The sequence below is a fragment of the Salmo salar genome, chromosome ssa16 (genome assembly GCF_905237065.1).
Source record: "Salmo salar chromosome ssa16, Ssal_v3.1, whole genome shotgun sequence".
Lineage (NCBI taxonomy): Eukaryota > Metazoa > Chordata > Actinopteri > Salmoniformes > Salmonidae > Salmo > Salmo salar.
In genome coordinates this window covers 65,876,075-65,901,640 of record NC_059457.1, presented here as the reverse complement: position 1 = coordinate 65,901,640, position 25,566 = coordinate 65,876,075, and the positions used below count along the sequence as shown (strand labels likewise).

General features: G+C 41.0%; 1 protein-coding gene across 1 annotated transcript; it reads right to left on the bottom strand.

Annotated features, from left to right (window-relative positions):
• Window positions 1–81: 81 nt before the first annotated feature.
• LOC106574281 (1-phosphatidylinositol 4,5-bisphosphate phosphodiesterase delta-4) lies at window positions 82–24,549 on the bottom strand. The gene is made up of 16 exons (XM_014150076.2): window positions 24,337–24,549; window positions 16,048–16,101; window positions 12,301–12,459; window positions 11,211–11,439; window positions 10,850–10,979; window positions 10,513–10,747; window positions 10,071–10,272; window positions 9,730–9,874; window positions 7,974–8,126; window positions 6,483–6,656; window positions 4,248–4,404; window positions 3,830–3,946; window positions 3,495–3,673; window positions 3,216–3,348; window positions 2,938–3,087; window positions 82–1,456 (listed from the first exon to the last, which is right to left on the bottom strand). The coding sequence occupies exons 2-16, from the start codon at window positions 16,070–16,072 to the stop codon at window positions 1,365–1,367; spliced, it is 2,280 nt and encodes a 759-aa protein (XP_014005551.2). The 5' UTR covers window positions 16,073–16,101; window positions 24,337–24,549; the 3' UTR covers window positions 82–1,364.
• Window positions 24,550–25,566: the final 1,017 nt, after the last annotated feature.

Sequence of the window (25,566 nt, the reverse complement as noted above, 5' to 3'; positions counted from 1 at the left end):
AGATGATAAAATGTCATATGTACTTTATCTTTGTATATATAGATCCATGATCTAATCTCACCAGTCTCTGAACTCCTTAGATAAATGAAAATGATCTTTATTTGCAAATGGATATGGCAAATAACTAACTACTGTAGTGCATGCATACATAGCTAATTACATATACAAATAATACAGGTATATGAAGTCTGAACTGGACAATATTACAAAAAGAGTTAATAGATATGCTATAACACAATATAATAGGCTATACATCAGGACTCACCAACCCTGTTCCTGGAGAGCTAACGTCCTGTAGGTTTTCACTCCAACCCTAATCTAGCATACCCGATTCTAATAATTAGCTGTTTGATAAAGCTGGTTGTTAGTTACAACTGGGATTGGAGCGAAAATCTACAGTAGAGTAGCTCTCCAGGAACAGGGTTGGAGACCCCTGCTATACATCACAAACACACACAGTGTGTGTACAAAAATATACAACTATTAACCCAGCAGCAAATATTTCTATCTATAAAATGATCCAAAACAGATGACACGAATTGAGGCATTTTTGAGTTCCGCTATAATTGCTGTTTATACTAAACAGATTGTTCAGAATATTGTTCATGGAAATGATAATATGCATTAGAGAGAGAGATGAGGAATGGAGTATATTAGTTTTCATTGGCATCATAACCCATTTTAAACCAAAACTTGCCAATAGGCAAAAGAGGGAGGAAATGTGTCCTACAGTAAGCCTAGGCAACTCTAACCAAACAGCCTCATCAATGGTACGTTCTTGAGGAGCTTGGTTCATAGAAAATAATGTGGTGTGGATAAGAAGACTGACTGAAATTATGTTCAAATGTGTCATTACTCTTGATCGGTGGTGGCACATTTCTCAGCTACATATCATTGCAGCAAAACAAAAAATAATCTCAAGTACAGTTGTGTAGTTGACTAGCATTTGATGACATAGAGTTGGAAAAACAGAATCATCCCAGAGCCAGTTCTTCAGTAATACATCCGATTGGGAATACACACTATAAATATAGAATTGTAGATCACAAGTGAAAACCACACCAATCATACTTTCTAAAAGTACATTAATACCTACAAAAAACATTTGGCTTAGTATATGCACAACATTACATACTATTTTGAGGAAGTAGCTACAGAAAGTATTCATTACATAGTTTGTGAAACTAGATCTTGAACGTCAAAACTGTCTGGTAAAACTATGAACGAAAGTTTGTTCTCTTTTAGTCACGTCTTCCGCCTTCAGCATCTTTCACCATCAGTGTCTTCCACCTTCAGTGTGTTCCATCTACAAGTCTTGTAAATGCCAGAGAGGTAAGCAGCGACTGGAATCTCTAACATTAAGCTCATACAAGGTTAGTGATTCTAACATGTACAAATAAGGAGGCGGAAGGAATACTGGTTCCGTCCTTAGACAGGAGGTGGATGTGACGGTATCCTGGAAATGGGAGTAAAACAGCTGTAGTAGGTCATTGATCCCATCGTATTACATGCTATTACGTACACTGCCGTTCAAAAGTTTGGGGTCCCTAAGAAATGTCCTTGTTTTTGAAAGAAAAGCAAAACATTTTGTCCATTAAAATAACATGAAATTGGAAACGGCAGATTTTTAATGGAATATCTAAATAGGCGTACAGTGGCCCATTACAGTGCCTTGCAAAAGTATTCACCAATTGGCGTTTTTCCTATTTTGTTTCATTACAACCTGTCATTTAAATTGATTTTTATTTGGATTTCATGTAATGGACATACACAAAATAGTCCAAATTAGTGAAGTGAAATAAAATAAATAACGGAAAAGTGGTGAATGCATATGTATTCACCCCCTTTGCTATGAAGCCCCTAAATAAGATCTGTTGCAACCAATTACCTTCAGAAGTCACATAATTAGTTATATAAAGTCCACCTGTGTGCAATCTAAGTGTCACATGATCTGTCACATGATCTCAGTATACATACACCTGTTCTGAAAGGCCCCAGAGTCTGCAACACCACTAAGACTAAAGTTCCTCTGTCCAGTGTCTGTGTTCTTTTGCCCATTTTAATATTTTCTTTTTATTGGCTAGTCTGAGATATGGCTTTTTCTTTGCAACTCTGCCTAGAAGGCCAGCATCACGGAGTCGCATCTTCACTGTTGACGTTGAGACTGGTGTTTTGCGGGTCCTATTTAATGAAGCTGCCAGTTGAGGACTTGTGAGGTGTCTGTTTCTCAAACTAGACACTCTAATGTACTTGTCCTCTTGCTCAGTTGTGCACCGGAGCCTCCCACTCTTTCTATTCTGGTTAGAGACAGTTTGCACTGTTCTGTGAAGGGAGTACTACACAGCGTTGTACGAGATCTTCAGTTTCATGGCAATTTCTGGCATGGAATAGCCTTCAATTCTCAGAACAAGAATAGACTGATGAGTTTCAGAAGAAAGTTCTTTGTTTCTGGTCATTTTGAGCCTGTAATCGAACCCACAAATGCTGATGCTCCAGATACTCAACTGGTCTAAAGAAGGCCAGTTTTATTGCTTCTTTAATAGCACAACAGTTTTCAGCTGTGCTAACATAATTGCAAAAGGGTTTTCTAATGATCAATTAGCCTTTTAAAATGATAAACTTGGATTAGCTAACACAACGTGCCATTAGAACACAGGAGTGATGGTTGCTGATAATGGGCCTCTGTAATCCTATGTAGATATTCCATTACAAATCTGCCGTTTCCAGCTACAATAGTAATTTACAACATTAACAATGACTACACTGTATTTCTGATTAATTTTATGTTATTTTAATGGACAAAGAATGTGTTTTTCTTTAAAAAACAAGGACATTTCTCAGTGACCCCAAACTTTTGAACGGTAGTGTATGACTGTCATATTAGGAGGTTATATATTGAGTTTGTACAAAATGCTTAAATACATGGATGAGCCTTACCTTGCTGAATACATGAGAAAGGCAAGGTATACTGTCCGACAAAATCATTCCTTGCCGCCTTGTCGTAGTCCTCCACCACAAAGCGTACCAGGGCCAGTTCAGGCGCATGGATGGTGAACCGCAAAGTGTCATACCACACTGGATTGAACCCTGAGCAAACACAATCCATTAATATATAAAATAATAGAATATAATACTGTAATATACTGCTTTTATGTATCAGCATTTCTGTAAAAAGTTACATTATAATCATTTATGTGATTGGAATTGGTGTGTACCATTGTTGTCTATGTATCTGGTCTCCTGCTTGGCCTGGTCTAGAGGAAGTCCATGGATCTCCACTCTCACAAACGGGTCCACAACGGAGCTCTCCTTGATATTCACTTTGGGAAGCTGCTGTCCACTGATCACCTTGAAAACACACACAAATATATACACACACACACAATGAGAGAGTTTGAGGTCAGATTGGTAGGTTAACATTCCACTTGGTTTCTGTAGTTTTTCTGTTGTTGCTCAGGTTGTGTCTTAGGTAGGTCTCAGTTTGTTATTTGTACCTGAATGCAGAGACTGCGGGGTTGGTAGCCTTCCCGGTTCTGTGAAACCTCAGGATCGAACCTCCTCTCTGACATCCTCATGAAGTCAGGTTTGAGGACATAGCCACAGCTGCCATTTTGACTGAACAGTCCATCGTTGAGGTCCATCTCAACCCCTGCCGTCTGGAAATTCAACGCAACTGAGGTAGCAAGGAAAACAGAGAAATTAACCAACTGATCCGAATGAACAGAAATATGAGCTTAACTAGCTTCACAAAGTCATGTTTGGAAATTGGACATTTATATTTTGTTTAATCATTGTTTCTTGCCTTAGAACAACCTAAAATGGCCCTCACCTATTTGAGTCCCTGTGTTCCACATCTCCTGTGGGTTGAAGTTGGAGGAGTCTGTTCTGAGGCCACTGGGATAAACCCTGGTCAGCTGCCTGGCATTGTGATGCACAAATTCTTCCCCTGGGAGAGACAGGCAGTTAACCATACATGAGATGAGCTTGAGGAACCATGCATTTGAACAGTACACAGACAAAGCACTGCGTCTTCTAGTTGTTCTGCCTCTGTTTCAGCCCTTGCCACTGAATGAATAACTGACTAAATCTCACTAATCAGACAACATTTCCTTTTAGTAAATCAACAACTTTTGGCTTCTGTTTTGAGGTCCAAACAGAATGACACAAACTGTCCTGAGTGAGTGAGTTAGTGACTGGTTGACCCTGACTGATGATGTCATGAGTTACTGTAGGGATTCAAGCCCCACCTGCCTCTCTCAAGTGTTTGCGGGCTTTGGACTCTGTGAAGGAGGATATCTCGTAGAACTTGGAGTGAATGCGGGAGTGCTTGAAGCTGCTGAAGTGGACACTCTTGCAGTAAACCACGCAGTCCGACAGCTCCTTTGACAGACGCTGCTTCGATTTCTGACGAAAAGAAGGAGAGTTGAATTGAATAAACTCTATTGATCCACAGCGGGGAAATTGGAGTGTTGACCTTACTAAGCTACATTCAACTCAACTACATATACATTGGGCAATGGCTTGGGGAAACTGCTCTAGGAGGATTGGATATATACAGTAAAACCCTAGCTTTGACAATATGGCACCCGTAAAGTTCGAGAGGAGGAGTGGAGTGTAGCTAGCCATGGGTGAAAGCTGCAAGTGGACCGGGACAACCCAATATGGAGCAAGTGATACTTCACTATGAAGCCAACCACAGTAGGTCTGCCAGTGCCAATCAGGCTTCGATGACCGGAAGGTTGAGGTATGCAGGCGGGCACAAGGCCAGACTAATTAGCGATGCAACCAGGTCTCCCCAGTCCTAGTGCACACCTGGGCTGCCTCTATATGAAACCAGATCCGGAGCCGAACACAAACAGAGACTCTGAGCTACAGTCTGTCTTTAGGACAGGACAGCCATCATCAGAGTAGTTACACCAGGGCCAAGGGTATCCCAGAACTCACTGCTCCTGTAGACTACTGGCTTTACCCCTGATTACCATATTGATCAAACCATGTCAACCCTAGTATGGCATTCTAATTTATGCCGTTCATTAAACATAGAGTATCAATGTTAAATGATGTCTTAGACCCATGGACTCCTATCTAATCTGTTAATGGGCACTACTTGTTATTGACCGATATCATGAAAGAACCAAGAATAAGGTCAGAGGTGCTTCAGTGTTTAGCTACATAGGTGATCCCTGACTTCAAATAAGTGTCTCATTTTAGAGGGCTCTCTACCTCTACCCAACAGTCAGTCAGCCAGTCAGTCAGTCTTCTCTCTCAAGACAGTAGTACAGTCTTGAAAGAGTGTTGGTGCCGTCGGCTCTCTCTGTCTATGGCTATCTCTGGTGTTCGTATGGCACCGCTAGGAGGCTCACTTGGTCTAGTCGCTGGCTTTAGCCCTATATCTTTCATGAGCGATGTCAGAGTTGAATGCAACCCTTGGACAATATCAGTTCTTTAACAGTGTTATCACTTGGTTAAGTCAACACATCAGCAGATTCAGACTAAGATGATACACTTTTGCCCTGATGGATTTGAGGGACAATGGAAGAGTGAGTGAGTGAGTGACATCTTATGCTAAGTGGATATGAGAGCGGGAGATGGAGTTGTGACGGAGTGACTGAAATATATACGACTACATCCAGGTAGGCCCAGAGTTTAGTGACAGGACTAGGGTTGCAAAGCTACCGGTAGTTTACCAAAGTTACCGGAATCCTCAGTAATTTTGGTAATTAACAGAACATCTATGCCAATCTATTGTAACTTTAGTAATTTATACTTGAATAACTTTAAAAAAAATTTATTCATATATAGTATAAATTGTTTTTTATTTGTGTCCATATTGTCCTTGAGTTTCTAGTAGATAGACCACATGGTTCAAGAGAAAATAGACTAATTAATGAAAAAAAACATCTATTCAACAATGGCATTATTTTCAATGAACTCTGCAAACTATTTTTCCAGTTCGGTTGGCAAAACATTAACAACAAATATTGACATAGTAAAATACCAAAAAGTGTGCAAAAAAATATATAAAGGATATTTCACACTCATGTTAAATACCAATGGTATTCACAAAGTTGATGGTTTATATGTAGGATAATGTTTTACAGCTTTGTCATTCTATCATCTTGAATTATTTCCTATATTTTCCTATATTTTACATGTGATAGGCAACACAGAGGAACAGAGATAATTACAGACACCTGTGATAATCTGAAGCACCCAAAATGGTGAAAGATACCAAAATTCTGGTAGTTTACTGGTAAACTTCAAAACTGTCCAGTAATATACCCTCCCTTTGAAACCCTAGACAAGACACACAGACAAACGTCTCGCAGGTCAAACCCTAGACAAAGTGGGTTTGTTTTCCCTTGCCACCTTGGCTGTGACTGCAGAGGTTACCCTCATCAATGTCGCATGCACAATTCCGCACACAGGCACCCCACCACACCCCCCCACCCCCCACCCACACAGACACACCAGTAGCCTACCTTGGCCGTGCGTCGGAGGCTGTTGCTGTGGAGGCTGTCCTCATCGATGTCAGCCGCCTCGTCCTCGTCGCTCACCTCTCCTGTCAGGGAGTCGTCTGGCTCCACCAGCCCGTTCAGACTCTCCTCCAGACCTCCGATCTTCTTCCCCTTGAGAAGAATCTTCCCCTTCAGCTCCTGTTAATCAGAACAATGGATCTAGATCGTTTCATCACCAGGGAATAGATATCATGCTTCTGTACCAGGGCATGTTTCAGAAAGCCTCTCGACTGCACCTCTCTCTCAACCTATCTCTCTATTGCATATTGATAATGGAACATAATAGATATTTAGAGTCACCTGCGTACTTGATGATTGTGGGCACAGTATTCTACAATCACTGAGGCAGAACAAATATACATCATGCACAGACAGACCATCGTCTTTGCATTGAGATGCAGGGCATATAAAGTCTTTGCATTCATTGTCCTACATGGACCTGCCGGTCACGCCCAATACAATGTCGAAAGACTAGGCTGAGAGAACAATCAATCATATTCTATTCAGTGATGAGGGAACAACATTGTGGCTTTTTAAAAGTTCACGGTGCCAGTGTTGCATCTTAAAGCACAGATCATATGGCCCGGGCGGTACTGACAGAAAGGTAGGTAAGCAAGACAGTCTCTACTCACTCTACAGCAGGGTTTCCCAAACTCGGTCCTGGGCCCCCCCCACTCTTCCTTTAATCTGGGTTCTATGTTAAAACTGCATTATTTATATGCATTATTTATTTTTGCTTTCTGCCACATATTCAGTATTTGCATATCTCAAATGAGTATTCATTATTCTTTTGATTACATGTAATGTATTGGAATACATTTAGATTTTGTACAATTCACTTTTGGGCAGGTCAATCTGTTTTATAGCCTTATATTAATATGATAAAACAGTGATTATAAAAACATAATCTGAAATTCTGTGTGAATTCTAATGAATGTGCTCTTCAATTATCTTTGAGGCATTCTATCAACAAGATAAACTGGCTTAATAATGTACATACTGTACACTGACTCCACCCTAAAGTGTTTTGTTGAGGGCGGCAGGTAGCCTAGGTCCAAAGTTGTTCATTCGCTCCCTCGAGCTAAATTGAGGGCCGAGGGGGGCAACGTTAGTGAATTGGACTTCCACTTAAGATGGCAATCAAACTGCATCCAGTTTCACCTGGGATTCCCCCGAGGGAAAGTGGATAGCGCAATAGCTGAGGGGGTCAAAATAACGTGTTTGGACTGCAGCCCATAGCAATTTGACATGGGTAAACTCAATATGGCCGCCGGTCCACCCATTGCAGAATGCTGGCTTGAATTGGAATAGTAATGTCCGTTGTAGTAATTTTATTTCTGTGGGACAATTCTGTCCCATCACCACCACCATCACGCTATGTTTTCCCTTGCCATGACGTGGTGAGAGTCAGATCAGAGCAGATTACCTGGCAACTGTTCCTGGTGCCTGCCTCACCTCAGGAGAAGGAAAGCTGACGGGTATCTTTCCATCCAGGGTGGTTTTCAGCAGCTTGTCCCCAAGGATGGTGTTGAGGTGTTGGGCCATGACTCGCTGCTGTTCAACACCGCAGTGGTTCTCGGTGGACAGGATGACCGGGTACTCTGATACCTGGGAAGGGAGGAAGGGGGGAGTGAATAATTCAACACTGGACTGCAGCATTCTCAGTGTGAGGAGAAAGGCTATACCTGCTACCAGTCTCTGTTGTCGTGGACGAATCAGAATTAGTTGGGTAACATAGATAATTAAGATGTTTTATTAGTATAATATGCTTATTTGAGGTACTTGTCATTAGAAAGTGTCCATTGGACTCTGGTGTCTTTTCAGTTGCACGTCTCCCTTAGCTGGGTCTCAGACACTTGGGGCCCAGAGAGGGGAGAGGTCAGACTTGTCATCATGGGAATGTGTCTTTACCTATTTCTTAAACCATGTGAAGGGATGCGTGATTAATGGGGAACCAATGACTTGTCTCCACAATGTCTGTGAGCAAGTCACTCCCTCCTTTTCTTTATTGTGGGGAGGATTATGGCAGTAAATGGACCCTTGTATGTCCTCTCTTAGATCTCACACTTATCCTGTGATAATATATGGCCTAGAGGCTCACTCCCCAGTGAGCCTGTCCAGGAGTGGGGTCAAGAGGGGGTTTGCTTGAGATGGGAGTATCTAGAGTTGACAATTGATATATGCCATTGGATGAAATAGTTCTGTTCAATACCGTACCAGGGAGGGACGGTTCTAAGGAGACCAGATACTGGGTTATACCATTAATCCTGTTGACATAGCAGTTACTGTCTGATGTGTTTTATGGATATCTGTCATACAAAACGTAACCTTTGTGAACTGTTACTAAGTATCTGTGGTTTGTCAATGTACGTTGAAGGGGGTATCGTTGCTATAAAATATCCCTGTAGCAATTCTGTAATCACCTTCCTGGTTCATTCGAGAGAATGCATTAGTGGGGTCAAGAACTTTTGCAAAAGTATCTTAATTAAGTATTAAAGATGTAGTTTTAACTCGGACTGGTGTGTTTGTAACTCCTCATTTGGTAATGCAGAAATTAGCCACCACACTGTACACCAGCAGCTTCTCCACTCAGGCAGACAGGACAGGGGTCGCATGGAGCAGCCCAGGCCACCATCCAGTTGCAGACAGACAGAGAGTGTGTCCCAAACGGCACCCTCTATGTAGTCCATCCACTACATTCAGGGCTGTCCTGTATGAGTGGCTGTATCCCAAATGGCACCTAATTCCCTATGCAGTGCACTACTTTTGACCAGGGCCCTGAAGCCCTGACACACATGAACCTGGCGGCACGGAGGACCGTTTTGGCACAGAACAGGATAAGTCTTTGACAGGCCGGTCATGTGCTGGTTGACTGTGTGAGGGCTCTGCTTTCTGAAAGGGCCGTGGCTTTGGGATATCATGACAGAATGATCCCCCTCCTGACTCATACACATATAATGAGGTGTTGAGTGAGGAGTGTGTTGATACTACAAGGTACTGCGAGTTCTTGGATTCCTGTGTGCAAAGTACTGCCTGGTAAATGGACCATGAAAATGCTAAACAATGATTGGATCTGAATAGTTAAAAACACCCCTGTATTCTGTACTGATATGTAAACATTATGTCATGATAGTGCAGAGAATACTTGTGAAGCATACCATACAAAGAGGTTAAATCTTGTCATTACAATTTCTTCGGATTAAATAAATACCTTGAAGGCATAGTTTCTCAGTGCATTCACAACATCTTTGAAGAGGATCTTGGAGGTGAAAGTGTGTCCGTGGTAGACGATAGGCTCTCCATTGGGACCGTCCCAACAGTCTACTTCTACACACCGACAGCCTCGCTTCAAAGCCCTAACGAGGAAGAAACAAGTTAGCATTTTTGGACTTTGTCCCAGAGTACATTAATTTGAATGGACAACAATCAATCCCTCAGATTCTGTCTTCCAAAAGTTGTGTCGTAATTCACCTCAAGACAGAGATCAAGATCATCTCTCAAGAACGGCTTACTAAGCCTTCCCATCAGCCACCACTGGTGTAGAGTACATACCGTATGTATCCCTCGACACTGCTGTGTCCTAGAAGCTGGTCCTCCATCAGGTATGTGTTGTGTGAAGAGGAGATGAAGTAGTGGTTGAGGGGCTGGGTCATGTCCTGGTACAGGCTCTGTTGTCTGGGGTGGAAGATGGAGCCCTCAGCCGACGCCAGGTACATCAGGAAACCGTCGATAGACATGGCCTTCAGCATCTTGGCTATGAAACACAAAAACAAAGACAAAAAAAAAAGAATTGCTATCAGTTCAAACCATATATTTCTATTTTTCACTACAACCATCACGATGTTCATTAAAATATATTTGTTCTTGGTTGAAATAACAAGAACTGCTTGACCATGATGTTGACCGGATGATATGGTTATTGACCTGATCATTCGTAGGGTGTGATTGTTCAGCTATAGCCACAAATCATGCCAGGGTCAGAGGTCAGTACTACCTGTCTCAGAGGGTTCGTAGCGCTCGATGAGCTCCATGGCCAGCTGCTGAACCCCGTCCACCTCCTCCAGTTGTTCATCTCTCAGGAACTCCTCCAGGTCCCGCAGAGACAGCTTCTGTCCGTCGCCAGAGTAGTCCTGGAACACCCTGAGAACGTCCTCTCTCTGGGTCAGCATCTTGTAGAACAGGACAAACTCATCATCCTCCAGAGTCCCCGTCTGAGACTTGTCTGCCGTCTGTGGATAAAATGGAGAAAGGTCTTCAGGCCTCAACAGACACTAGCAATGTACAAGAATCAAAGATATACGGCCTTATTAAGATGATCTCAGGGCCTTTACCATGAAGAGTCGGTGAGCGTGATGTTCGTTCATGTCCACGTTCATCATCTTCAGCAGGACCCTGATCTCCCGGAAGTTCATTCTGCCGTCGTTGTTCTTATCAGCCTTCTTAAACCATTCACAGATCCACCTGGAAATGTCGCTTAAGGGAAACGTCATCATGCTACAGCGAAACTATAGAAGCTATAACACAAACGATACTCTGCTATACACGTGTATAGTGCACTTCTTAACTTCATTAAGCAAACTAGCTAGGACTATGTGTTGTATTTGCCCAGGTTCCTGTTAAGAACTGTTGATATAGTATACAGGGCTTTGTAAATACATTTGATTGATTGGTTTAGCTTGTCAGAAAGGATACTGGTCAAGCTTCTCACTCTCGGCCATGTTCTCCAGGTTCTCGATCAGCTTCCTCATGCCTTTGATCCAGGACTGGGCCTCATCCGCCGAGTCTGCCACCAGGTCCAGGTTGCCACGGCGACCACGGAACACCAAGGTGAAGCAGCGTCCCGGGGGAAACTCGTCTGCGATGCTTAGCAGAACCTCTGACTGGTGGCCCTCACGCACCGTCTCCACGTCACTCACAGAGACTGTTGAAAGGGAGAAGAGAAGCTGAATACTATCTACTTAGGTATCTCTTTAGGTATTCAGCTATCTTCTTTAGGCCCTTTGCTCCACTCGTGGCCAAAGGGAATAAGACAAGTCTTTAGGTACACGGTGAACCCTGTAGCCCAGTATTATCACTAACTTCAGTGATGATAAAACTAGAGCCCTGCAACGACAAAATTACTCAAAGGAATGTACAAAACATTAGGAACACCTGCTTTTTCCATGACATAGACTGACCAGGTGATTCCAGGTGTCACTGACCAGGTATCACTTGTTAAATCCACTTCAATCAGTGTAGATGAAGGGGGGAGACAGGTTAAAGAAGGATTTTTAAGCCTTGAGACAATTGAGACATGGATTATGTGTGTGTCATTCAGAGGGTGAATGAACAAGACAAAAGATTTAAGAGCCTTTGAACGGGGTATGGTAGTAGGTGCCAGGTGCACTGGTTTGAGTGTGTCAAGAACTGCAACATTGCTAGGTTTTTCACGCTCAACAGTTTCCTGTGTGTATCAAGAATGGTCCACAAACCAAAGGACATCCAACCAACTTGACACAACTGTGGGAAGCACCGGAGTCAATATAGGGCAGCATCCCTGTGAAACGATTATGACACCTTGTAGAGCCCATGCCCCGACAAATTGAGGCTGTTCTGAGGGCGAAGGGGGGTGCAACTCATGTTTTGTACAATCAGTGTATAGCCTGCTGCCGAACATAATCTTGATGTGGACAATGATATAATAAGTGTCAAATGTGACAAAATGTGTGTCTGTCAGTAGGTGATGTTGTCTAAACGTTGCCCAAACATTGTCTAAGCATGTACTGTAAATGTCACTACTCACATGTGGAATGGGTGTTCCCGGCCTTCTTGGACTTGTACCAGATGGTCATGCAGTCCTCCTGCAGCTTGAAGTAGCGCTGCTTCTTCCAGGTGCGAGACTTAATCTTCCTCATCACCGTGCCAACGATCATGGACTGGAGGTTGTCATCCCCCTGGATACCTGATCAGAAACATTAGGGAAAGTAGGAGTCAGGGGCCAAAGTCGAGTAGGAGTCAAGGCCCAGATAACTGTCCTGTCCTGACATACATTATGGCAACCGCTCAATGTCAGTCAACAGTAGCCTGGTCCCAGATCTGTTTGTGCTGTCTCGTCAACTCGTACAGATCTGGGATCAGTCCAAGTGAACGGGACATCCACCTCAGTCTCGCACAGACCCAGAGATTCATACACACTACACACTGGGCATACACTGGTTCAATCAACGTTGTTGGAATGTCATTTGTCAACATATTGTGATGTGGAATCAACGTGGAAAACGTAGAAACATTAAAAAATCATTTTCATCCTATATTCAATATATATTGGGTGGTTGAAATTATGTTGAATTTCATATTTGATAGACATATTTTATTTGACCTTGTTTCAATGTTGATAGTAAAATTGTATTTTTGAATCAACGTCATTGTTTCAACATCATGCCATCAACCTAAATAACGAGGTATATCAAAATAAAATGTGAAGGCACAGTCCAACGATTCCTGCCTGAACAGTGACTCCTACTGGTATATGAGGGGGAAATGCACTTCAGTGAGAACAAGTCTACAATCCAGATGGCTACATCTTAACTCAGCAAAAAAAGAAACATCCCTTTTTCAGGACCCTGTCTTTCAAAGATAATTCGTAAAAATCCAAACAACTTCACAGATCTTCATTGTAAAGGGTTTAAACACTGTTTCCCATGCTTGTTCAATGAACCATATACAATTAATGAACATGCACCTGTGGAACGGTCGTTAAGACACTAACAGCTTACAGACGGTAGGCAATTAAGGTCACAATTCTGAACACTTAGGACACTAAAGAGGCCTTTCTACTGACTCTGAAAAACACCAAAAGAAAGATGCCCAGGGTCCCTGCTCATCTGCGTGAACGTGCCTTAGGCATGCTGCAAGGAAGCATGAGGACTGCAGATGTGGCCAGGGCAATAAATTGCAATGTCCCTACTGTGAGACGCCTAAGACAGCGCTACAGGGAGACAGCTGATCGTCCTCGCAGTGGCAGACCACGTGTACCAACACCTGCACAGGATCAGTACATCCGAACATCACACCTGCGGGACAGGTACAGGATGGCAACAACAACTGCCCGAGTTACACCAGGAACGCACAATCCCTCCATCAGTGCTCAGACTGTCCGCAATAGGCTGAGAGAGGCTGGACTGAGGGCTTGTAGGCCTGTTGTAAGGCAGGTCCTCACCCCCCGTTGCTGGACCAGACAGGACAGGCAAAAAGTGCTCTTCTCAAGACAAGTCGCAGTTTTGTCTTACATGGGGTGATGGTTGGATTCGCGTTTATCTTCAATGAGCGTTACACCGAGGCCTGTACTCTGGAGCAGGATCGATTTGGAGGTGGAAGGTCTGGGGCGGTGTGTTACAGCATCATCGGACTCAGCTTGTTGTCATTGCAGGTAATCTCAGCGCTGTGCGTTACAGGGAAGACATCCTCCTCCCTCATGTGGTACCCTTCCTGCAGGCTCATCCTGACATGACCCTCCAGCATGACAATGCCACCAGCCATACTGCTTGTTCTGTGCGTGATTTCCTGTAAGACAGGAATGTCAGTGTTCTGCTATGGCCAGCGAAGAGCCCGGATCTCAATCCCATTGAGCACATCTGGGACCTGTTGGATTGGAGGGTGAGGGCTAGGGCCATTCCCCCCAGAAATGTCCAGGAACTTGCAGGTGCCTTGGTGGAAGAGTGGGGTAACATCTCACAGCAAGAACTGGCAAATCTGGTGCAGTCCATGAGGAGGAGATGCACTGCAGTACTTAATGCAGCTGGTGGCCACACCAGATACTGACTGTTACTTTTGATTTTGACCCCCCCTTTGTTCAGGGCCACATTATTCAGTTTCTGTTAGTCACATGTCTGTGAAACTTGTTCAGTTTATGTATCAGTTGTTGAATCTTGTTATGTTCATACAAATACTTAAACATGTTAAGTTTGCTGAAAATAAACGCAGTTGACAGTGAGAGGACGTTTCTTTTTTTCCTGAGTTTCATGTACTGTACTTAGCTTTGGAAACAAGCTGTGTTCGTTTCAGCTGAGCTGTTATGTAAACACATTTTGATCACTGATCAGCTTCCATACTCATTTGCGTACACTACCTAAATAACCCTAACCCTAACATATCAATCATTCATTTGTAGACAAATTGGATATTGAATTGTGAACGCAATGGATATGTTGGATTCACATCTCCATCTCAACCAAAAATCTAAGTTGAAGAATAGCACTAAATCAAATCAAACTTTAAATGAACTTCACATAAAGTTTGATTTAGTCCTATTCTTCAACTTAGGTTTTTGGTTGAGATGGCAACATTAATCCAACATATTAATAACTTGTAGATTAAATTAGAAATCAATCAACCATCCTTCATATAAAAGACAATGTCCAAAGGTAAAAGTATATTTTTTATATAATGAATTTGGCATCCTATTTATAGGGCTAATGGTAACTACTTCCAAAGATCCAATCAACCATGGATGAATGAAAGTATACCTAGGTACATGTTGAAATTATGGGCTGCATTTACACAGGCAGCCCAATTCTGATATTGTTTCCACTAATTGGTATTTTTACCAATCACATCAGCTCTTTTTCAGAGCTAATCTAATTGGTAAAAAGACCAATTAGTGAGAATAAAATATCAGAATTGGTCTGCCTGTGTAAATGCAGCCAAAGTGTCCTTTGTTGGGCAAATCAGGTGTCAATGTTGCCTACATAAATAAACTCAGCCTCACTCCGAATTGACTTTCACATACAGCTTGTGTTAGAAAAGTTAGAGGAGTTACTTTAAAAACTATTTAACGTTATTTAGGTAGTCAACACAAATGAGTATGGAAGTCGATCAATGTCAAAATGTGTTGAGATGATAGCTCAGCTAAAACGAACACAGCTTGTTTCCAAAGCTAAACAGGGTATATAGAGGTAGGCATCTGAATGGTGGACTTGTTCTCACTGAAATGCATTACCCCTCATATACTAGTAGAAGTCCCTGTTCAGGCAGAAATTGTTGGACTTTGTCTTCACGTGTTATTTCAATATACCTCTTTATTTAGGTTTAAACAATGACGTTGATTCAAACATAGCATTTTACTACAACATTGAAACAAGGTGAAATAAAATATGTCTAATCAAATCTAAAATTCATAATTAAATAATAAAGACATAATATTAATCACCCAATTGAAAAAACAATCAAAAATATCAATTTCAACGTACACATAGTTCTGATGATTATGTTGAAATTAGATTGATGTAACAACCTGTTAATCAGGTTAAGTCAATGTATTTCAGTTTAAGTTTTACCCTAATTTCAATGTTTTTAAAGCTGGTTGAAATTAGATGACATTTTTCAAATCCAATGTATTTTCATGTTGATTCCACGTGACAAATTACGTTGAAACAACGTTGATTCAACCAGTGTGTGCCCAGTGGGTATTGTTTTGATCAATTTATTTAGATCAATGTGCATATATTTGATATTTTTAGTATCCAACTTTAAGTCTCAAGAATAAACTTACGCAGGTCACTTCCCGTATAAGCCATTGATGGTTGTTTTACGCTTTTTCCATCTGCTGCCCAGCAAAAAAGGTTGGCAATAAAATGTATGGTAAGACATCAGAACGTGTGAAGAGAGGATAGGTGCTAGGATGAGATGGGATGAAAGCAAAGTTGTAATATTTTACAACCAAATGATAGTTCACAGTGGTGTAAATGAATACTTAGAATGTCATATTCAAACTACAGCAGACTTGATATAAATAAATAATACATATTTTGTATCACTCCCTGACTTTGCCAGAGCAGTTTTTGGATTTGACTCTCAACCTGTTGGGTTCAATTACATTTCTTGAATTTAAATGGAACTGACCCCAATTTTATGGGTTATTCTCACGAAACTGACATTTGACACACAAATTCTCAAGATATCACTGAGATTCTCTTGGATCTATGATCACTGATATTTTCTTAAAAAGGCATTGTTGGTTAAGGGCTTGTAAGTAAGCATTTCACGGTAAGTTGTTGTATTTGGCAGATGCGACAAATCAAATTGAATTTCATTAGGATCTTTACTTATCTATTTCATCATAATTATTATCTTTTCTCTGTATTTATGCATTTTATAACAATTTCCACAACTACCAATGTAACAATTGTCATTACCGCAACAGTTTTGGATGGACTCACTTTGTGTGGAATAATAGTGTTTAACACGAATTTTGAATGACTACCTCATGTCTGTACACCACACACATCTGTAAGGTCCCTCAGTCGAACAGTGAATTTCAAACAGATTCAACAACAAAGACCAGGGAGGTTTTCCATTGCCTCACAAAGAAGGGCACCTACTGGTAGATGGGAATAAAAAAAGCAGACATTGAATATCCCTTTGAGCATGGTGAAGTTATTAATTACACTTTGGATGGTGTAGCAATACGCCCAGTCACTATAGGCATCCTTCCGGACTCAGTTGCCGGCGAGGAAGGATTTCCCCATGATTTCACCATGAGGCCAATGGTGACTTTAAAACAGTTAGAGAATTTAATAGCTGTGATAGGAGAAAACTTAGGATGGATCAACAACATTGTAGTTACTCCACATTGACAGAGGGAAAAGGAAGCTTGTACAGAATACAAATATTCCAAAACATGCATCCTCTTTGCAACAAGACAATAAAGTAATAGTGCAAAAAAATGTGGAAAAGCAATTAACCTTTTGACCTGAATACAAAATGTTATGTTTGGGGCAAATCCAATATATCACATTACTGAGAACCACACTCCATATTTTCAAGCATAGCGGTGGCTGCATCATGTTATGGGTATGCTTGTAATCGTTAAGGACTGGGGAGTTTTTCAGGATAGAAAATAAACAAAATGGAGCGAAGCACAGGCAAAATCCTAGAGGAAAAGATTAATTCACCATTCAGCAGGACAATAACCTAAAACAAACACAAGGCCAAATCTACACTGGAGTTTCTTACCAAGAAGACAGTGAATGTTCCTGAGTGGCCAAGTTAAGTTTTGAGTTAAATCTGCTTGAAAATCTATGGCAAGACCTGAATGGTTGTCTAGCAATGATCAACAACCAGAGGTTATTCTAACATGTATTGACTCAGGGGGTTGAATACTTGCACTTTGACATGAGTATTTTCTGTAGATCGTTGACAAAAAAGTACAATTAAATCCATTCAACTTTGTAGCAACATTTTGAAACAGTCAAGGGATGTGAATACTTGCTGACGGCACTGTAAGTACTGAAAATACATGCATGTATTTTCAAAAGTCAAAAGTAACAAGAAAAATAATGTATCCAAGGTCTTTACAGGTAATATTGGTGTATTAGGATATCTGTGGTTCAATGTATTATAGATACATTTCTGGATTGAATTACATTTTAGTCATTTAGCAGACACTTATCCAGAGTGACTTACAGTAGTGAATGCACACATTTCATACTTTTTTCCCTCCGTACTGGTCCCCCATGGGAATCGAACCCACAACCCTGGCGTTGCAAACACCATGCTCTACCAACTGAGCCACACGGGATCCTTTGGGCAAACATTATAACACAATATGCCTATAAAGTATCTAAATATGTGAGATATGAACCAAAAACTGTCTTGGGATAGATTTAAGTCATCCTAGTAAATAAATAAAGTTACCAGCACAGCCCAACCATTGATTATACTGAAATGAAGGTTCTCTTTACAGAAACAGACCAAAAAATGACATGGTAATGGGACATTTTGTTTTGGTAATGAGAGCCCCTTAGCTCAATCTGCAAATAATAGGTGACAGCTAACATGACCACATCAATAAAGCCCATTCAAGCATCCATGTTGGCAAGGTAATGGTTCTCAGACATTTCCCCAATTTTAGCTTTTAAGCCGTTTCGAAAAGTGGGGTAAAGGGGGTGTTTGAGAAATAGAACCTCATTCTGAAGGCATATAAGCGAATAAATTACCTTAACTTTTGCTCATCTAAGGACTACTCCTGTAGATGATGCGTCATAGGTGAATAAAACTTTATTTAAAAATTGGAGTTATACAGGAACTTGAAAAAGTGTTATGGTAATGAGACATGTCCACAGACACTGTTTTTGTGTAACAAATATTATACAAACACTACCGTTCAAAAGCTGGGGGTCACTTAGAAATGTTCTTGTTTTTGAAAGAAAATTTAAAAAAATTGCCCATTAAAATAACATCAAATTGATCAGAAATACAGTGTAGACATTGTTAATCTTGTAAATGACTATTGTAGCTGGAAACAGCAGATTTTTTATGGAATATCTACATAGGCGTACAGAGGCCCATTATCAGCAACCATCACTCCTGTGTACCAATAGCACGTTGTGTTAGCTAATCCAAGTTTATAATTTTAAAAGGCTAATTGATCATTAGAAAACCCTTTTGCAATTATGTTAGCACAGCTGAAAACTGTTGTTCTAATTAAAGAAGCAATAAAACTGGCCCATCTTTAGACTAGTTGAGTATCTGGAGAATCAGCATTTGTGGGTTCGATTACAGGCTCAAAATATCCAGAAACAAATACACTCGTCATTCTATTCTTGTTCTGAGATATTAAGGCTATTCTATGTGAGAAATTGCCAAGAAACTGAAGAGCTTGTACAACGCTGTGTACTACTCCCTTCACAGAAAAGCGTAAACTGGCTCTAACCAGAATAGAAAGAGGAGTGGGAGGCCCCTGTGCACAACTGAGCAAGAGGACAAGTACATTAGAGTGTCTAGTTTGAGAAACAGACGCCTGACAAGTCCTCAACTGGCAGCTTCATTAAATAATACCCGCAAAACACCAGTCTCAACGTCAACAGTGAAGAGGCGACTTCGGGATGCTGGCCTTCTAGGCAGAGCTCCTCTGTCCAGTGTCTGTGTTCTTTTGCCCATCTTAATCTTTTATTTTTATTGGCCAGTCTGTGATATGGCTTTTTCTTTGCAACTCTGCCTAGAAGGCCAGCACCCCGATCTTGATCCCAAACTTTCGAACATTAGTCTAGTTTCATGTAAACTTCAACTAGTATACAATTGTTAGGATTTATGGACAAACTACAGCATAATTATTTGTGTTTTATTAAAATAAGTAAGGTTTTTGTAAAGTAGAATTTTATAAAATGACCCAAGAATTTAATCCAGACGCATATCAGTAACGAGAATTTGGGGTGAATGTGTACAAAATCCAGGCACATTTTTATAGATTGATTTAAAACAAGAAACTGCCAAAAACTAGACATCTTAGTCTTCAGAATGATAGATGATTTTTGCAGATGCAACATGGTTTTGTAACAATTTACTACAGACATGTTTAAACTGGTTTCATGAGAATCACCCCAATGCTGCACAGCACAGCACTTTTTAAGTCCAGGATCAGCAGCCTCTTTGTCCAATCCTCATCCTCCTAACTTCCTCCATTAAGCCTGTACCAGCCGGGTGGAAAGCACCAACTCTGTTTTGCTGTGTCATGTTTTCACTGAGTAGTCAGTCTATGACTTTGTCCTCTTCTTGTTTTGAGAGGAGGAATTCTGAGGGCAACAGACACACCTGTTTTATCATCTCTGCCATTGTTTGGAATGGCATTCCATTCACTCATTTTAGCAATCCTATCTAGGTAGATTGATGAACAATGAATAAAAATAGTTTATAATCCGCTTATCAACCTTTGCAGTGGTACTCAAACCCATCTAAAATAATGTCTGGTGGGACAAGAGTTTAATCCCTGTCCCAGGAAATGATCTCACACCTGGCCACGTTCATGACTGATAACATCATCACACCAAAAAAACAAATGGAAACACTTCTGATAGCATTCTCACTGAGAAACATTCGTTGAACAATGTGCAGTAAGTATATGGTTGGTTTGCATATTAACACACCTATCAAACCTTTGAACTTCCAGAGCCAAAAGCAATACAAAGTTAATGTAAAGCTATTCCATTTGCTTAATCTCATTTGAATGAACTGTGTTATTGTGATCAATAACACACCCGCCATCACAACACTCAAGCATCACTTATGCTATGCTGTTCTATTTGCAGTATGTTTAGCAATTGAGTTTCATTATTCATGTCCCCTGTTGCTAATACCTTTTTAAAGTCTTCCTGTCCTCTTCTCATTCGGTCACCAGTTATACACAAGTATAACATACTGTGTGTGTATATACAGTACCAGTTAAAAGTTTGGACACACCTACTCATTCAAGGGTTTTTCTTAATCTGTACTGTTTTCTACATTGTAGAATAATAGAGACGACATCAAAACTATGAAATAACACATATGGAATCATGTAGTAACCAAAAAAGTGTTAAACAAATCAAAATATATATTATATTTGAGATTCTTCAAAGTAACTACCCTTTGCCTTGACAGCTTTGCACACTCTTGGGATTCTCTCAACCAGCTTCATGAGGAATGCTTTTCCAACAGTCTTGAAGGAGTTCCCACATATGCTGAGCATGACCTCAAACCATCTCAATTGGGTTGAGGTCGGGTGATTGTGAAGGCCAGATCATCTGATGAAGCACTCCATCACTCTCCTTCTTTGTCAAATAGCCCTTAGACAGTGTGTGTTGGGTCATTGTCCTGTTGAAAAACAAATGATAGTCCCATTGCTGCAGAATTCTCTGGTAGCCATGCTGGTTAAGTGTGGCTTGAATTCTAAATAAATCACAGACCGTGTTGTCACCAGCAAATCATCCCCACACTACCTCCTCCATGCTTCACAATGGGAACCACACGTGCAAAGATAATCCGTTTACCTACTCTGCATCTCACAAAGACACACAGTTGGAACCAAAAATCTCAGATTTGGACTCATTAGATCAAAGGAGAGATTTCCACCAGTCTAATGTCCATTGCCTGTGTTTCTTGGCCCAAGCAAGTCTCTTCTTCTTATTCGTGTCCTTTAGTCGTGGTTTCTTTTCAGCAACTGTGGCTCAGTTGGTAGAGCATGGTGTTTGCAACGCCAGCATGGTGTGTGCAACGCCAGGGTTGTGGGTTCGATTCCCACGGGGGGCCAGTAAAAAAATACAAAAATAAAAAATCCATGAAATTAAATGTATGCATTCACTACTGTAAATCGCTCTGGATAAGAGTGTCTGCTCAATAACTAAAAAAAAAATACAAAAAAATAAAAATAACAAAAAATCGATCATGAAGGCCTGATTCATGCAGTCTCCTCTGAACGGTTCATGTTGAGAGGTGAAGCATTTATTTGTGAAGCATTTATTTGGGCTGCAATTTCTGAGGTTGGTAACTCTAATGAACTTATCCTCTACAGCAGAGGTAACTCCGGGTCTTCCTTTCCTGTGACGGCCCTCATGAGAGCCAGTTTCATAATAGCGCTTGATGGTTTTTGCGACTGCACTTGAAGAAACTTTCAAAGTTCTTTAAATTTGTTGTAAAGTAATAATAACCTGTCGTTTCTCTTTCCTTATTTGAGCTGTTCTTGCCATAATATGGACCTTGGTCTTTTACCAAATAGGGCTTTCTTCTGTATAACACTTTTTCACAACACAACAGATTGGCTCAAACACATTAAGGAAAAAAAATTCCACAAATGAACTTTTAACAAGGCAAACCTGTTAATTGAAATGCATTCCAGGTGACTACCTCATGAAGCTGGTTGAGAGAATGCCATAAGTGTGCAAAGCTGTCATCAAGGCAAAGGGTGGCTACTTTGAAGAATCTCAAATATAAAGTATATTTTGATTTGTTTAACACTTTTTTGGTTACTACATGATTCCATGTTTTATTTCATAGTTTTGATGTCTTCACTGTTCTACAATGTATTAAAAAATATATATATATACAGTTGAAGTCGGAAGTTTACATACACTTAGGTTGGAGTCATTATAACTTGTTGTTCAACCACTCCACAAATTCCTTGTTAACAAACTATAGTTTTGGCAAGTCGGTTAGGACATCTACTTTGTGCATGACACAAGTAATTTTTCAACAATTGTTTACAGACAGATTATTTCACTTATAATTCACTGTATCACAATTCCAGTGGGTCAGAAGTTTACATACACTAAGTTGACTGTGCCTTTAAACAGCTTGGAAAATTCCAGAAAATGATGTCATGTCTTTAGAAGCTTCTGATAGGGTAATTGACATAATTTGAGTCAATTGGAGGTGTACATGTGGATGTATTTCAAGGCCTACCTTAAAACTCACTGCCTCTTTGCTTGACATCATGGGAAAATCAAAAGAAATCAGCCAAGACCTCAGAAAAAAATCCTTGGGAGCAATTTCCAAACTCCTGAAGGTACCACGTTCATCTGTACAAACAATAGTATAAACAAGTATAAACACCATGGCAATTCGCAGCCGCCATACCGTTCAGGAAGGAGACGTCTTTTGTCTCCTAGAGATGAGCATGCTGTGGTGCAAATCAATCCCAGAACAACAGCAAAGGACCTTGTGAAGATGCTGGAGGAAACAGGTACAAAAGTATCTATATCCACAGTAAAACGAGTCCTATGTCAACATAACCTAAAACGGAGCTCAGCAAGGATGAAGCCACCGCTCCGAAACTGCCATAAAAAAGCCAGACTACGGTTTGCAACTGCACATGGGGGCAAAGATCATAATTTTGGGAGAAATGTCCTCTGGTCTGATGAAACAAAAATAGAACTGTTTGGCCATAATGACCATCATTATGTTTGGAGGAAAAAGGGGGAGGCTTGCAAGCCGAAGAACACCATCCCAACCGTGAAGCACAGGGGTGGCAGCATCATGTTGTGGGGGTGCTTTGCTGCAGAAGGGACTGGTGTGGATATAGTGAAGCAACATCTCAAGACATCTGTCAGGAAGTTAAAGCTTGGTCGCAAATGGGTCTTCCAAATCGACAATGACCCCAAGCATACTTCCAAACTTGTGGCAAACTGGCTTAAGGACAACAAAGTCAAGGTATTGGAGTGGCCATTACAAAGCCCCGTGTGGCTCAGTTGGTAGAGCGTGGTGTTTGCAACGCCAGGGTTGTGGGTTTGATTCCCACGGGGGACCAGTACGAAGAAAAAAAATGTATGCTTTCACTACTGTAAGTCGCTCTGGATAAGAGCGTCTGCTAAATTAGTAAAATGTAAGCCCTGACCTCAATCCTATAGAAAATGTGTGGGCAGAACTGAGAAAGCATGTGTGAGCAAGGTCTACAAACCTGACTCAGTTACACCAGCTCTGTCAGGAGGAATGGGCCAAAATTCACCCAACTTATTGTGGAAGGCTATCCGAAACATTTATAAATCATTCTCTCTATTATTATTCTGACATTTCACATTCTTAAAATAGGTAATTTTTACTAGGATTAAATGTCAGGAATTGTGAAAAACTGAGTTTAAATGTATTTGGCTAAGGTGTATGTAAACTTCCGACTTCAACTGTATATTTAACTAAGTAAGTCAGTTAAGACAAAATCTTATTTACAAGGACGGCCTACCCTGTAGAAAATGTAGAAAATAGTAAAAATAAAATAAAACCCTTGAATGAGTAGGTGTGTCCAAAGTTTTGACTGGTACTATATATATATATATATATATATCACACACACATACATTTTGTTGTCCGAACTATCCTCTCCACTGATTCCATTTCTTCTACGTCTTCTAAATCTCTCTGTCATACCGTCTGACCACATCATTTCACTGGGTTCAGAAAAACTAAAACAAAACCATTTCTCACAAATAATTGAATTCATCCTCACCAAGAACCCTGCAACACATTTAAATTATGTTACTAATTGAGGCTTATATTACAGGGACAGCAGGTAGAGAGAGGATAGCTACTGACTCACCCGATGGAGGGGCATCTCAGCTGGGTCCAGGTGGGTGCTGTGCCTGTTGTGGTTCTGGAGCTTCAGACAGGGAGGGGAGCTGGCCCTGTCTGTCTGGCTGGGTCAGCTCTGACTCTGCATGCCGCTGTAGAGCGCTGAGAGAGAGGCAGGCAGGGATAGCTGATCCTTACTGAGTGAACAGTTGCCAACAACACTCTGACACACCCTCTATCCCTCCCTCCATTCATCCAACCTCCTCTTTGTTTCGGTTTTTTTCCATTCAAAGGGTCCTCTTTAGTGTTAAATGGCCAGTCAGTTTGAAATGTAATGAGATGTACAAAGATCAAGTACCTGAGCCAACAGCCAAGATGTTATTACTTTAAGCTTCAGCTACACATTTTAGGTCTTTTGATGAATAAAAAAGGCACTATTCATTCATAAATGAGGTGCAAGTTTATGTAGGTGCCCCAAACTGAACAACTGGGGTCATACTTTTCCATAAATGACTAACCCCATGTTACCAGTATATACAGTATACCACACATCATTGTGCTTATTTTGTATACACTGTTTAAGGACTTTTAAAACAGACAAAGACAACTAAACCTGCTGCAATGAGCCCAAGTGAACCCACACGAAGAAGCTTCAAGCTACCAACAGACAGGGGCCAAGTACATCATCAAAGATGCAGTACCTAAAACACTTGGCACATCAGGTCAGTGTTTTTAGAACAATGCATAATCCAGCCTAGAAGGTGGGTCAGAGGAGAGTTTAAAGAGCAAAGACGCATTACTCAATGTTTTTTTTTTTTTTTACCTTTATTTAACTAGGCAAGTCAGTTAAGAACAAATTCTTATTTACAATGACAACCTACCGGGAACAGTGGGTTAACTGTTCAGGGGCAGAACGACAGATTTTTACCTTGTCAGCTCGGGGATTCGATCCAGCAACCTTTTGGTTACTGGCCCAACGCTCTAACCACTAGGCTACCTGCCACCCCAAGTTCACATGGTTTACCACTGACAGAGAACAAGGTTGTGTTGAGGCCGGAGTTACCTCTACAGTTGAGCACTGAGAATATTAACTTATCTTTCTGACCGAGTCTCCACTCAGGTTCCAGAGCATCAATAATGCACTGCAGCAGCTCAGGTTTCACATAGATAGACAGGGCCAAGGATCAAATGGGGGGTCCCTTAATCTGTCAACACTGAAGCACACCAACACGTTTACTTGCAACCTCTAATGTACACA

Coding starts and splice junctions, on each gene's coding strand:
- LOC106574281 (XM_014150076.2), bottom strand. CDS start 16,072: ATGGCTTATACGGGAAGTGACCTGC. Junction 12,460..16,047: donor TTATACGGGAAGTGACCTGC/GTAAGTTTATTC, acceptor GTTTCTGATCAG/GTATCCAGGGGGATGACAAC. Junction 6,657..7,973: donor TCAGCTTTCCTTCTCCTGAG/GTGAGGCAGGCA, acceptor TCTGATTAACAG/GAGCTGAAGGGGAAGATTCT.